The sequence below is a fragment of the Aptenodytes forsteri genome, unplaced genomic scaffold (genome assembly GCF_000699145.1).
Source record: "Aptenodytes forsteri isolate BGI_AS27 unplaced genomic scaffold, ASM69914v1 Scaffold143, whole genome shotgun sequence".
Classification (NCBI taxonomy): domain Eukaryota; kingdom Metazoa; phylum Chordata; class Aves; order Sphenisciformes; family Spheniscidae; genus Aptenodytes; species Aptenodytes forsteri.
In genome coordinates, this window is record NW_008794951.1 from 2,433,832 (window position 1) to 2,448,414 (window position 14,583).

The 14,583-nt window shown below is 35.8% G+C and overlaps 1 protein-coding gene across 1 annotated transcript in view; it reads left to right on the plus strand.

Moving 5' to 3' along the window:
* Positions 1-14,583, plus strand: part of THOC2 (THO complex 2) — a 60,719-nt gene that overhangs the window by 34,474 nt on the left and 11,662 nt on the right. Inside the window, exons 25-36 of the mRNA XM_019471016.1 lie at positions 1,265-1,422; positions 2,789-2,917; positions 3,443-3,574; positions 3,659-3,843; positions 4,602-4,786; positions 5,093-5,195; positions 5,580-6,016; positions 6,875-6,933; positions 8,472-8,507; positions 12,894-13,031; positions 13,367-13,436; positions 13,511-13,668. Of these exons, the coding sequence (XP_019326561.1) occupies positions 1,265-1,422; positions 2,789-2,917; positions 3,443-3,574; positions 3,659-3,843; positions 4,602-4,786; positions 5,093-5,195; positions 5,580-6,016; positions 6,875-6,933; positions 8,472-8,507; positions 12,894-13,031; positions 13,367-13,436; positions 13,511-13,668 (1,790 nt within the window). The remainder of the gene's footprint in view (positions 1-1,264; positions 1,423-2,788; positions 2,918-3,442; positions 3,575-3,658; positions 3,844-4,601; positions 4,787-5,092; positions 5,196-5,579; positions 6,017-6,874; positions 6,934-8,471; positions 8,508-12,893; positions 13,032-13,366; positions 13,437-13,510; positions 13,669-14,583) is intronic.

Consider the following 14,583-nt stretch of genomic DNA (forward strand, 5'->3'; position numbering starts at 1 on the left):
TTTTTAAAAATTATTAATATTTAATTAAAAAAAGAAAAAGACTGGCTTCTTGTGTAGATACTCTTGATAGAGTGGTTATATCATTAAGAGTAGGTTAATTTTTGGCAGAATAAGTAGACTGGTAGTTTTAACAGTTGGAAACTAGCTATTCTGACTGGCTGCTTACTTGCTTTACTTTTACGCTTTTGAAGTAAAACTTACACACTTGATTGTTCTATGAGCTGTGATTCTCTTTTGGTTTTTTTTTAAGTGTCAAAGGCTTGTTATGACCTTTGAGGGGTAGATACTAAAATTAAATCAACATAAAATTTTTAGTCAAGCAAAAGCTGACAGTCCTTTCTTGAACAAGCTTTATTCCATGAGCATCACAGAATCAAAGCAAGTAAATCTTGAGTCTTTTGACTTGTGCCCTGCAGCCTGTGCAAGAATCCCAGTGCAAAAACACCAGTTGCCCTCATGAGGATCATGACTGCTCTTCCTCCAAAGGCATCCATTTGTGGTCTTCAGTTCTGTGCTTTCATCCATATGTTTATTTTCTTCCTACCTTCCTTTTGTGCTGTACGTCCCTCCCAGCTTGTTTTTAACTGGGCAGGCGCTGCCATGGGACCAGTTTTGGTATGTGTCTGGCTGTTGTGTTGACCAACCAACAGTTGGTCAAATGGAATGGGTAGCTGTTGAGCATACAGTGCAGTCTTTTACTCAGTGGTAGAATGAAACTTTCACAAAATGTGTGTGTATTGGAATGGTGGTTTACTGAAGACTGTTCCTCTATTTAAACTCCTATAATTGTTTGGTTGATTGGAAAAATGATTGTTAAGGGATCGTATATAGACAGCATGTTCTTCCATTTCTAAGGAAACTGAGCTGAAAGTCAACCCCATCTAGAAAGGAGAAAACAAGCGTTCCAGAGAAATAGCAAATGGTTCCTTTTGCTAATGTGTAGAATTTGAGCTGTTGGAGAAGTTTTACCAAAGTTTTTTTTCTGAGCCTGTCTTTTCCCCCATTGTGTAATAGAAGAATTTTCCCAATAAGAAATGAAGATTAGCTACAACCACCCTCCTACCCTCCGCCTGTCCTCAGTTAAGCTTGTTTTGACTTTTTCTGAGCAGTGCCAAAGATGTGTCTGGAATACAAGCGGCCTAATGTACAAACTCGAGAATATGGATGTGTGATTCTGAACTTCTTGGGAAGAGAGTAGTTGAGTGTTAACCCATTTTCTTTCTTTCTTTCTTCCTTTTTTCTCTCAACTTCTTTGTTTTTGAAGAGTCTACCAAAAATGAGACTATCACAAAGTTTTTGCAGTTATGTATATTTCCTCGATGCATTTTTTCGGCGATCGATGCAGTTTATTGTGCTCACTTTGTAGAACTGGTGCATCAGCAGAAAACACCCAATTTCTCCACGCTTCTCTGCTACGACAGAGTAAGTAGCTAGAACTGTGTGTGTATGTACTTAATTACTATTATGAGCATGCAAAACTAGTGTCCCCCCTGCCTCCAAAAAGAGATAAATAAAATCATTACCTATGTTTAATTCTAGAATCTGTGACAATCAAAAGTTCCCTTTTGTACTTCACATTCTACAAACCAAGTTTTCCTAGAGCTTCAGGGGCTTATTTTCAAGAAATTTTGTTTTTGATTTATCCTAATGAGACTAGCATTTCAGAGCAAAGTCATTAGCAATCATAGGAGTTGCGTTCAGGTTTTGCAACCTTCCAGTGGTCTGCATTTCTGCAGCCTCATCTAACCCTCCCATTTTAGCTGTGCGCGCTCTACCGCTGTAGTATCAACTTTCTTATACTTGCCCCCCACAAGCAGCATCCTTAGAACCCTTCTGACCCTGGCGAATGGTACTACAGACAGTGGACTAACTTGTATCACAGCTGAGACATGGGAAGGGACTCCCACGGTGACATGGGGAGTACTTCTGATAGCAGTAGCAGCCTGACTTTCTGGGTCAAACGGGGCAGTTGGAGGAGGCATTTGTTCAGGCTGTTCTCACTGTTTGTATAGCCATTCTTTTCCTCCTGTGGAGGAAAAAGGTGGAGAACGGGGAAGAGTCTTGCAGGATGCATTCAGCTTCAACAGTACCAGCTGACTATACTGTTCCGGGGTATCAGAACCATTCTGGCACTTACTGCTGTAAGAAGTCAAATTATTAAGTTAGTGCATCATCTGTACAGTTATAACAGATTTGACTATGAGCTTGGATTAAAAGGATGTGTATAGGGCTGTATTGTAAAAAAATTATGGCGAAGATTGTTTTCATATGAACATCCAGTTAAGATTTTCTGATTTCCTTTGCGATGAGACATTGGAAGTAGGTATCTGCTTTGATTTCATGGGTCCAGAAGAACATTCTTACTCAAATATTCAGTCCATGTTCTGCCAAGTAGGCAACTGCATGAGCCCTATCTGATGAACCTGTGCAGGCCAGGAAAAAAATCCTTTTGCATCAGTTTGGATAGGTGTTTACTTCTGCCTGCTCAAATAAATTATTAATTTGAAAACAAAACAGTTATATGCCAATGAAGACACACTTCAACTATGGAAAATTGTGTGTCAGCAGCAGCTATATGCAGTGCTTAGATTCTGGGCTAAGTGTGAAGGACCAGCAGTTGGGTAATAGTCTTGAAAACAAACTGAGAATATTTTATAAGAGATCTCCCTTATATTTAGAAACCAGCTTAACGGTGGTTTAGATGAGAGAAACTTGAAGGTCTTGTTGGTTCTTGTTCCTCTTGTAATTCAATAAAGTCATTGTAACTTTTTATTACTGCTATTCGCAGGTTTTCTCTGATATTATATATACAGTTGCAAGTTGCACTGAAAATGAAGCTAGTAGATATGGCAGGTTTTTATGCTGTATGCTGGAGACTGTGACTAGATGGCACAGTGACAGAGTCATATATGAAAAGGTATGTGAAGTTACTGAAACGAGTTTGCTCATGAGAATATATAATGGCCACTTGTGTAATTCAGCCCAATAAAAATGGGTTTAGTGAAATTGTTAGATTTAAAAACACTGTGATTGAATTTTTCATATGGCATAATCTTAGAATTGAGTTTCTGTAATTCATGTAGTTTTAATAGAAGTAATTTTGCATAGTGTCAAAAAAATATAGTGGCTAAAAAAAAAATCTTACGTTTCTGATTTTCTCATAGTTTATCTTAAAGATAATTTAGGGAGCGTATGGAAACTCTCATAATACTCCTTGCAAAAGCTAGTTAAATTACAAATTATTTTTTCTCACCCACAACTAAGATTTCAATATAAATGAGTGTTTTTTAAAAAAGTATGTGTGTAAGTCTTGTAAAGTGCAATTGTGTCTTAGTCTTTAGCAGAATCGGTGAAAAAGTGCTTCAGCCATCATATTAACTTTTGCAGAATTACTGGTTTTATGCTTCCCAAACACTTTTTTTTTTCTTTTATACACATGTAGGAATGTGGCAACTATCCAGGCTTCCTAACTATATTACGGGCAACTGGATTTGATGGTGGAAATAAAGCTGATCAATTGGATTATGAGAATTTTAGACATGTGGTACACAAATGGCACTATAAGTTAACTAAGGTAAATAAAGATGCCGAAAAACTTAGGTTTTTGGAAGCTTTAATAAAAAAAACCCAACTTCATTAGATTTAATTTGTGTTCTAGGCTTCTGTGCACTGCCTTGAAACAGGTGAATATACACATATCAGAAATATCCTGATTGTGCTGACCAAAATCCTTCCATGGTATCCAAAAGTGCTGAACCTGGGCCAAGCCTTGGAAAGAAGAGTACATAAGATATGTCAGGAAGAGAAAGAGAAGAGACCTGATCTATATGCATTGGCTATGGGGTAACAACACCTTACTTTAAGAAAGTGGTTAAAAGTGGATCATGAAAGGCTTCTAAAGACTCGGAACCGTTACAGTCCTAACGTTTGATTTTTACCTTATCACAGAAGATTTCGCTATACTGCATCTCAGGGCTGGCAGTGTGAATGAAAACTTTCATTTTGTGCTGGATGATCACTAATTTCCTTTACAAGACTCTAGTAAACACTTGAAATAGTAAATGTTTCCACTCACAAGAGCATAGCTTAATTTTAGAGAAATAGTATAGCAGCAAGTAGATAGGAGGGAGAGTAAAATGAAGAAAGCCGAGGGCTATTGATGCAAGACTGCTTAGATTTTGGACATTTATATGATTCTAAAATGCTAAACTAAACTACTTAGTTATGTTTTACATCTTTCTGTGATGAATGCAGAATCGTCCATGTATGCTTAAGGGGCAATTCAGGTTGCCCTAACAGTTTAAGTTTTGTCAGTATGCTGTTTCTTCTGTGTGTTTGGCCGGTGTGTGTATGTGTGGTGGTGGTGAAGAGAGTGTGGAGGTAGGGCTTCTTCTGTGTCTAGTGGTTTTTTTGTTTGTTTGTTGTTTTGTGTTTTTTTTTTTCTTTTTGAGCTCATCGATAAAGGGGGAAGAAACTGCATATCAGTTGGGAAAAACTGTGAAATAAATAACAGATGAACTGTTAGATTAGACCCTCATTTAGAATTCAACCCATGTTTTGCTTTATGTTTGTGCATATTTAACAATCTGTGCGACTTACAGCTATTCTGGGCAGTTGAAAAGTAGGAAGCCTTTCATGATACCTGAAAATGAATTCCACCACAAAGACCCACCTGCCAGGAATGCTGTAGCTGCAACAGTACAAAATGGGCCAGGTGGTGCTGGGATGCCTACATCTCTCACAATAAATACAGTTAGACTGGAAGAAGGCACTACTGAGGAGACTGGTAAACAAACCTATGATTATTATTTATTTGTTTTTTAAGTAGAGTTCTTCTGACATTACAGGCTACTCTCTCAAAATTTGGCTTATTAAACTGAAAAGAAAAAATCTAAATACGATGCTAAATAGGGTCAGTGTGTGTTCTTTATTTTTAGTTGGTTTTGGGAGAGGGTGTTCTGCATTTAATTACCTATTTTAACTGTTAGCTACACATGATCTTACATGAATATGCTTAGGTACTTGTTCTATTTTAACCAGTAGGATGTATATTAACTTGTTGAAATAAAGCTGTTCTCTTTTTTTTAAACAGATAAACTAAAGGAGAAGTCTCAGGGTGTGGTGAAAGTTATTAATAAAGCTGTCAACGCTACACCGAAGGTGACAACAAGCAATGGAAACAGTGCTTCTAATAGGTAAGAAAAACTACTTTTTCACATTCTCTATTTTCTTCCTTCCAAACCATAGAATTATACTTGAAACTGACCTGCCTTTTTTACTTTCAGGTTCTGTATAAATTGTTTCCATTTCTTCAAAGTTTAATAAATGAGATTATTTCTTCCAAAATACGCAGCTGTACTGATCTGACACTGTTGTTAAATGCATAGCATTTTAGCTAAATAAAGATAAAACAAATGAGAACATTTGCTTGTTGCTGTCCTGATAGAGAGACAGCAAATCTGAAATCTGACAGTGACTGCTTCAGGAGGTTCTGTCAAACCATCGGAAGTAAAACTTTTGTGATAAAACTAGAGCTGGTTTTGTTTGCATGCTAATTGGCCTTTTTATTTTTGATGCAGCAAAATTATTAAAGAGAAAGATGATAAAGAAAAAAGCGGGAAGGAAAAAGATAAAGAGAAAAAAGACAAGACTCCAGCTGCCACTCCAGAGATGAAGGCACTTGGGAAGGATGGGAAAGATAAACCAAAGGAAGAACGGGCAAACAAAGATGATAAAGCAAGAGAGATCAAGGAGAAAACACCAAAATCTGACAAAGAGAAGGAAAAAGTCAAGAAAGAAGAAAAAGCTTCAAAAGAAGAAAAATCCAAGACAGTTGTTACCATCATTGAGTCAAAGTCAACTGCAGAAAAGGAGAGAGAAAAGGAGCCGTCCAGAGAAAGAGATGTAGCGAAGGAAATGAAATCCAAGGAAAATGCTAAAGGAGGAGAAAAGATGCCAGTAGCTGGGTCCTTGAAGTCACCTGTTCCCCGATCAGAAACATCAGAATCTGAAAGGGGTAAGCTTGCATGTTTAATTTCTGTTCTTGTCTAGAAAAATAGAATGTCAAAAAATGCTAGAGATGGTGAGAAAGAATTGCTATTTAATAGCTAGCATTTTGCCATTGGCTTTTAAATACAGTTGGCGCCTAAAGTAGGTAGTCAGGATATCTCCAAAAGGTGAACTGTGTGAACATGTGAACTTCACGTCTTCAGTGAGTGCTCATTTTCATAAAGCCTGTAATTTTTTAGTATAAGTCTAAATGGTCTTTTATTAAAATGTAACTGTATAACTGCAGCCTTGCAAGTTTTGCAAAAATTTAACGCAAAAACCTCAAGAGTGTACTCTTGAGAGTTTCATCATAACCTTTGAATTGAAAGAAAACAGGGATGTGGAAGATGTAGGCCTTTGCGTCCTTAAGAAGGACACAGTAAGCTTTATCAGTTCCTACTTATATTAAGGGTTAACCAATCCTTAATGTTGATATTTTAAGTTCTTATAATCTGAGGCTGATGTTGAATTTTATACTTGCACTGCTTAAGGCAAACGAAGTAAAGGAGGGTTGTAATGCTTTTCATTGGGTTCACCTTTCAGCGTCTTCATAGTAACTCTGAAATTCAGATACAGGCTTACATAAAATGGAAGTTTGAAATGAGCATAATTTTGCAGCAGTTTGTTCACGTTACACTTTTCCTGCAAACCTTCATAAAGAAGGTCAAGACATGCTTGGTAACTCTAGATAGCTTAAGAAAAACAAAATTTACATAGTGGTAAAACTTGAATTCTAGCTTAAATTATTTTGGTACTTCAGCCATATTATTAGATTATCCTCTTTTAAATGTGTTTTAATAATGCTATTGTTCTTTTCTTTCCTCAGAACAAAAACGCCGCAAAGTTGATACACATTCTTCTCCATCACATTCCTCAACAGTAAAGGTTAGTATAGCCTGAGGAAGGCAGCACCCATGTTAGGCTCACAAGTTTGGGATGCCAATATTCGACTTCCTTCAAGTTTTGTGCCAAGTATACACTGGAACCACTGGAGGTTTTATGTTGCATTAGAAAATGCATTCCTTTTCTTTATTGGCGGACTGTCTTTTTTTCTATAAAAATATTTTTAATTAACCAAAATAATGCTTCAAGGACCTAGCACAAATTTTGTAAATAGTGTTTGGAAATTGCAAGAGAATTTTTACACAGAAGTGCCTCATTGTTTTAAGCAGTCAGTTTTTTTGGAGTGCAATGGTAGCTACAAGCAAATGAGTCTTTGCAGCAGAGTGGAGCATATTTTTCTGCACTTCTATTGAAGAATCTATAGCACTGAAGATTGCTGGATGATACGGGATGTACGATACCTCTGAATTCATCAGGCTTCTTGATGAGCATCATACCGATATGTGCCTTCTAAGGAGGAGTCTTGAAAGGAGTTCCATTTTAAAGTCTCCTTGGTGATCAGTTCTCCTGTAGTTGTGTATATTCAGTGCGCATGCAGCTTCTGTTGTACCTTCCCTTCGAGGTTTGTTTATTTCCAATGGGTTCCCACCATGTTGAGCCCTGCGTTACGATAAAACCAGATGTGGCAACCAAGCCTACTACCCAGCAAAGAGAAACCCCAAGCATTCAAGCGCAGCACAAAACCATGGGCGTAGCCTACTTGAAGACTCAGGGTAGCCATTCCTTGCTCCATATTTATTTTATTTCTAAACCATCTATGTTCATGGAATCTTTGAATTTGCAGTACGTTGAACATTTAAAACTGTAAGTTACTAATACTTCATCAAGAGCACTGTGATGGATTATGTGGGCCTTTAAACTTCACCATCTTACCAACTTTAGAACAAGCTTTTCCATCTTACCAAGCTTTTCTTTTTTTCTGGTTTTTTAAAGAGTACATCTTTTTCTGTGTAAGATTTACTTGAAAGATTTAGGCTAATTTTGGAGAACTCAATAGAACTCAAATACTGGTTTTGAGGAAGCAGGTGACAGTGATAACTACTCAAAATGACAAAGTTTTTCTTGCCTGTTTTTTGTAAATGGCAACGTAAAGTCATTCTAGAGTGACTTCTACCACATTTAAATGAAAGTGGAGAAGATACAGGTTTAAAAACATTTTAAACCTGTTTCACCTGTGGTTCAGCTGTATTTAGAGTTAAGACTATTTTTTCTTTATATTTTGTCTTGGTGGGAGTTTTTTCACTGTTTTATGAAGAATTAGATATAAACACATTTTGTAATTTACTTAATAATCGGGTCTAGAGAATAGATATTACTGTCTCTTTTTTTTTTTCCCCTCCTTCTTTCTTTTTAAAAAATATTTCAGTTACTAGCTTTATTCAGTGTACAGTATTAACATAAGATTTATTCCAGAAGGAGTAGCTGTTTTTTGTTTCAAGGGTATGGCCATGCTTCCCAAAGTTCCTCTGGTTTCTGAAAACTATTCCAGCTTACGTGTCATCTCCATTCATTTTCTACAGGACAACGTCAACGAACTCAAGGACTCTTCAGCAAAGGTTTGAATCTTTTAGACACCACCAAAGTTTACTTTCATGTTTTGTTGTAGAGAACTTAACTTTTGGTCTTTTGGCAAACTCAATTAGAAAATTCAAATTCCATTCCTGTAAATGCTAGTGTAGTAAGAGGGCTTTTTTCAGTCTGCTATATAGAACCTCTGTATAGGAGAGAGAGATAGTTATGTGAAAGCAACATAACAAAAACCGCCTGAATTTACCATTCTGTCAATATTTTTAAGAGATTTTATGGGTCAGTATCTTCTCTGGTCCTCTCTGGAACTTGTAAATTTATAGAAATGCCCTTATGATTAAGCCATTTATTTGGCTGAATTGCTAATAGAATAGTTAAAATAGTTCTTAGAATAGTTAGTTCTTTTTTTGATACCAATTAAATTTTTTAAATCCAAAAATATTTGAGACACATCTCTGGAATATCAGTATTCTTTCCCCATACTACTGTTGTATTCATGTTTTAGTGCTATAGTATTATATTTCTAAGCATCACAGACAACCTCCTAAATGATCCTCTCTGTGCGTTTGCTTCCTGTAAACGCACTTCAGATTCAGTATATTATGAGAATGTATGCAAAAGAAGGCTTTCAAGAGTTCATAGAATCAGAATACCAGGTTGGAAGGGACGTCAAGGATCATCTGGTCCAATCTTTCTCAGTAAAATCACAGTCTAGACAAGATGGCCCGGTATGCTGTCCAGCCGAACCTTAAAAGCATCCAACGTTGGGGAATCCACCACTTCCCCAGGGAGATTATTCCAATGGCTGACTGTTCTCACTGAAAAATTTTCCCCTTGTGTCCACTCGGAACCTCCCCAGGAGTAACTTGTACCCATTACCCCCCCCGTCTTTTCCTTGTGACTCCTTCTAAGAAGGGAGTCTCCATCTTCTTTGTAGCCACCCTTTAAATACTGGAACATGGTGATAAGGTCTCCCCTAAGCCTTCTTTTCTCAAGGCTGAGCAAACCCAGTTCTCTCAGCCTTTCCTCATATGGCAGGCTTCCCAGTCCTTTGATCATCTTTGTGGCCCTTCTCTGGACCCTCTCCAGCCTGTCCACATCTTTTTTGCATAGCAGGGACCAAAACTGAACACAGTATTCCAGGTGTGGCCTGACAAGCGCTGAGTAGAGTGGGATATGAGTTGAATGACATTTTGGTATGTTGTATTTTAGGCAGATTCTGCAACTATTCTGTTGCTTTTTTTAAAATCAACCATTTGCATAGTAACAGTCACAAATATTGTAAACTTGCTAATATATTAGGGTATGTGGCTAATAGGAAATGGATCAAATCTTCTAAAGTTACTATTAAGATTTTTGATTACACAGTCAGTATCCACGTGTAACTAAATAGCACCAATGTTTATCACTTGGAAAATGCTGACCATTTGGACTTTCTGGATAACTTACGCGTTTATCTAGGATTACTTATATTCACTTGATTTAAAAATGCATAATGTACTTCCTGTTCTATATTTACACTGTTTTACTTACAGCTCTCTCTAAACAAAGTGTTCAGAACACTTTATATGTTTTAATTCAAAATAGCTCTGATTTTATAATGGACACTTGCTGATGGGTTTTTTTAATCGAATCTTTCCAGTACCAAACATACTTACTAAGAGAGAGAGTGTATGTAGGAAGCATCCTTTGATTCTTACAATTGATGAAATTACAGTGTCTACAGATTGAATCCATATACTTTCAAAACTGATTTCTAAATCATTGTCATGATATCCTGTATATTTAAGTTTTTTGAACTTAGAAAACTATAACATTTGTCTTGAGCTCACATCTACCTGAAGTGTGGTACATGGTAGCCTATATAATCTCGCTTTTCCCTCTCTTACTGTATTAGTCAAGGTTCAACTGGTTAATTGAAACTTCACTCAAGTTTTCATTAGTTAAGCTAAACTTTTATTTAAAACTCTTTGTTTTACTTATTAACACATTGATGTGGTAATCAAGCAGACAGTGGAGCTATTTGTAATTAAATGATCAACAAACAGCTTTATTTTTCTAGTCAATTTGAAAGGTTAAATTTTAGAATTAACTATAATGTGTTTGTATGGACTTAGCTGGAAGTGTATTGCAGTTGTGTGACTTTTTCATGGTTTTATTGTTTGTTAGTGCTCAGGGGATGGGGGGGTGTCCAACCCTTTCCTTCCTCTTCTAAATGCTGTTTTCTATTCTTTCTCACTTTATGAACTAATTTTCATTCTTCAGTGCCATTCTAACAGATTTAAGGCACTTCTTGACAATGTTCCCTATACATGGTGTAAGGCAAGTTAAATGCTGCTCTTTACTGCCATGTACTTGTTTGGGGAAAGGATGGGATATTCAGAAGCCCGTAAGATTTATGAGTTCAGCTTCCACTGAAAGTTAGTAGAAGTCTAGTGCTGTTGTATGCTTACAGGCCTGCTTTATTCCTGACTTTGCCTAATTTCTGGGGCCAGACCATTGAAATGTTGGCTTACATTGCAGGTTATGAAATAAACGGTGCCAGACTTGAGTTAGGTTTGTGTTTATTCTTGCTTTGGCCTTTGCCCAAGTTACACAACATACAACAGTGCCCAAAATTTGACGTGGTTTCAGTTAGCATTTCTAGAAGCAAGTTGATAAAGCCTGATGAGCTAAATCCAGCCTTTTATTGTAAAGGGATGTGAGAGGGATGCAGTTTTCCAAAACTCTGCATTGGGATGGTAGAAGAGCAGTGGAATCTGTCGTGAACAACTATGTGAACTTCAGAAATGGAATAGGAGAAAGCAGAGCTACGGGTTTGCTTTCTCACATGGAAAGCATCTCTGGGAGACAACTGAATGGGGCTGCGTAGAAAAAAAACATTTGCAAGTCACTGTTAAAAGTCGACAACAGAAAAGGGAGCAAGGATAATTTACTTGTGGAATGGCAATGTAGGAAATAGAACAAGAAAAGAGGAGTGAGCGAAAAGAGCGGAAATAAAAGTGTCTAGTGAAAGGAGTATTGAAGATTCAGTCTCTGGCGTAGGAGGATAATAAAATTCCAGTTAAGTAATAAAAGAGAAGAGATCTAACATTGTCAGTGCGACTTTTAACATAGAACCAATAACATCAAGTTTTGGTAAGTTAAACATTTACTGGAACTGGAGGAGGACAGGATTAATTTAATTAAAAGAATAAAAATACTTGAAACAATATTTGGTTTGGTTCAGATGATTTGTAGATTGTTCTAAACTAATCTTCCACTTACCTCTTTTTTTGGTGTCCTTTTAAGTAAGATGTCTCTAAAAAGAAATACAGAGAACATCTTAATTAGAAGATACTAATCTTTTCTTTACAAATTGATAGCTTATGGAACTGGGGAAAGATTAAAGTATACTGATGTAAATTTTTGTGTTGCTGTAACTTAAATACATATATTGTATTTATATATGTATACATATTATGTATTAATATATATAATATATGTATACATATTATGTATTAATACAATAATAAAATGCCAAGGAAAGGCGTTTGTAATTAAAAATGTGCTCTTATTGGTATTTTATGAAAAATATTTCTTAGAAAGATCTAACTATATAATTGTATTTAAAAAGGCAGAATTAGTTACTCTAATGCATTGGTTTTATATACTATATATATTATATATTTGTGTGTGTATATATATATACACACACAGTAACATTTAAACTTTGTCCAGTGTTGTACTTGACATTACTGTGATTTACTCTCCTCCCCTGTGACCCCAGTTTATATTAAAAATATTCAGCTTTGTGAAACTAGTATGTTTTACAAAGCTTATCAAAATTGGTTAGAAGAGAGAGTGGATTAACAATCTAGAACACGTTACAGAGCAAAAACAATTCTATGTTCGGCTGCTTTTAGCATTTGAAGTTTAGGCTTAAGGTGGAGTTTTGTATTACTGTAGATGAAAAAACACATTATTCAAAGTATTGGCTTAAATACTTTGTGGGTTAAGATTATTCTTTAAAAATTAATTAGAACCTGTTTAAGCAGCTGGTTCCATTCATTGTTCCAGGACAGATTGCAAGTGTTAAGTCAGTCCAAGAATCTGCATATCCTGTTTCAATAGCACTGCTGTCTGATTTGTTTTGATATATCAAATAATACTGGTGAACAACGTTGTGTGTATTTAATATAAGTGTTTCGGTTAAGAGGAAGTGTTCTTGAATTTCCAGTGTTGAGAAAACAAAGCTCTAGGTTAAATTATAGATGGCAAGTTTGAAAGTGTCTTCAGTCACTTTTTTTTGCTAGTAAAGTATTTAATGTTTCATTTTGCTCTTTAAGCTAGATCTGTTATGTTAGAGTAAGACTTTTTATTTACACATCTAGGAATACATATTAATATTTGGTGATATTGCCTTAATTTAACAGCACTACATTAACCACACTACTCCAACACTGTCCAAGAGTAAGGAGAGAGAAGTGGACAAGAAAGATTTGGACAAGTCAAGGGAAAGATCCAGAGAGAGAGAGAAGAAAGATGAAAAGGACAGGAAAGATCGGAAAAGGGTTGGTGAAATTTTTATGAACTAGTTTAGAAAGTTGGAAAGCTTTCTGTTCAAAGTCCTTGCAGTAATAATTGGTTGTACAGCCTATCCAAGCAGAAGTGATCCATATCAGGGTTGTTTTTCTTTTTTTCTGTACTTTTTCAAAGGTCGGTTTACAGTAATGTATTCAAAACTTTTCCCTTCAAAACCGATCTCAAGAAACTTTACACAAGATGTGATAACTCAGTTACATTTTAAGTATTGAAAAATTAGTTCTCCAAATAACATTGTAAGCAGGTGCTACTTCAGGAGTATGTTTTAATCTGCTAACATCTGCGTAATTGTATTTGGTGCCAGGATCATTCAAACAGTGACCGAGAGGTACCACAGGATTCAACTAAACGACGCAAAGAGGAAAATGGGACAAGTACGTATTTTATTTTGTGTGTGTGTATTAGGCTTTCACTTGTTGTGAATTACAACTTTCTGTTGTGTTTTTAGCTGGTTCTTCAAAACATAGTAAAAGTGAAAGTCCTTCTGATTCCCCTCGCTTAAATGAAAAGGAGAAGGAGAAGAACAAATCCAAATCTTCAGGAAAAGAGAAAGGTGATTCAATTAAAGCAGAAAAGATGGAGAAGAGCTCCTCTGGTAGCAAAAAGGTAAAATAAGCTATTCTTATTTTGTTGATTTGATTTTTTGTTTTGTTGTTGTTGACAGGACAAGCTGATTCTTTTTTCTTGAACTTTATTGCTGCTTTATGGCCTGAATTAAAAAGATGTGCTGTGAATGTGTAGGAAAATATTTCTGGAAATTCTGGTATCTTGTGGCTCTAAATACTTCAGCAGTCACTCCTGGCAGGATAAATTGGAGGAATAGTTCATTCTGGCAGTAGCCAGGAAAATTCAGTAATTATTCTAGATTATTCAAAACCTAAAGTATATTTGCAGACTGGTTTGGTCAGCAAATATGTGAAAGCAGGGTTAATTTACATATAAACTAGTCTGCTTGTATTCAGATTTTCAAGTGCATGTTGGAAGCACAGCTTTTTTTGTGAAAACAGGTAAGTATGTTGTAGTCATATTTGTAAAACACCAAAGAATAGTTCCCAGTTGTTGTAACTCTTTAGTGATAGCAGTTATCATAGAATTGTAAGACAAAGAATAATCTCAGAAATCATAGAAGCTGATTACTGTCATTCTGATTTTTATTTTTTTTTTAGCTGTGGCCAGTTATAACTTTAAACGTGTATAATCCTTCTAATCAACTGTACAATGTATACTATAATAAACTGTTTCCCATATGGGTTTTTTTTAAAGGAATCAAGACATGATAAAGAAAAAACAGAAAAGAAGGAAAAACGAGACAGTACTGGAGGGAAAGAAGAAAAGAAACAATATCCTTTTACACATTAACAATTCAGAAAAATACAGAAAATGAGCTTCCTTTTATTTTATGTAGTAAAATATATTTTTTTCCTTAACGTTGAATCTACTCATAAATCTTCAGACAAGCACAGATAATGAAGATTGTTCCAGTCAAGGTAAAAATTTTTATGATTTACTGTTTGCTTTGAT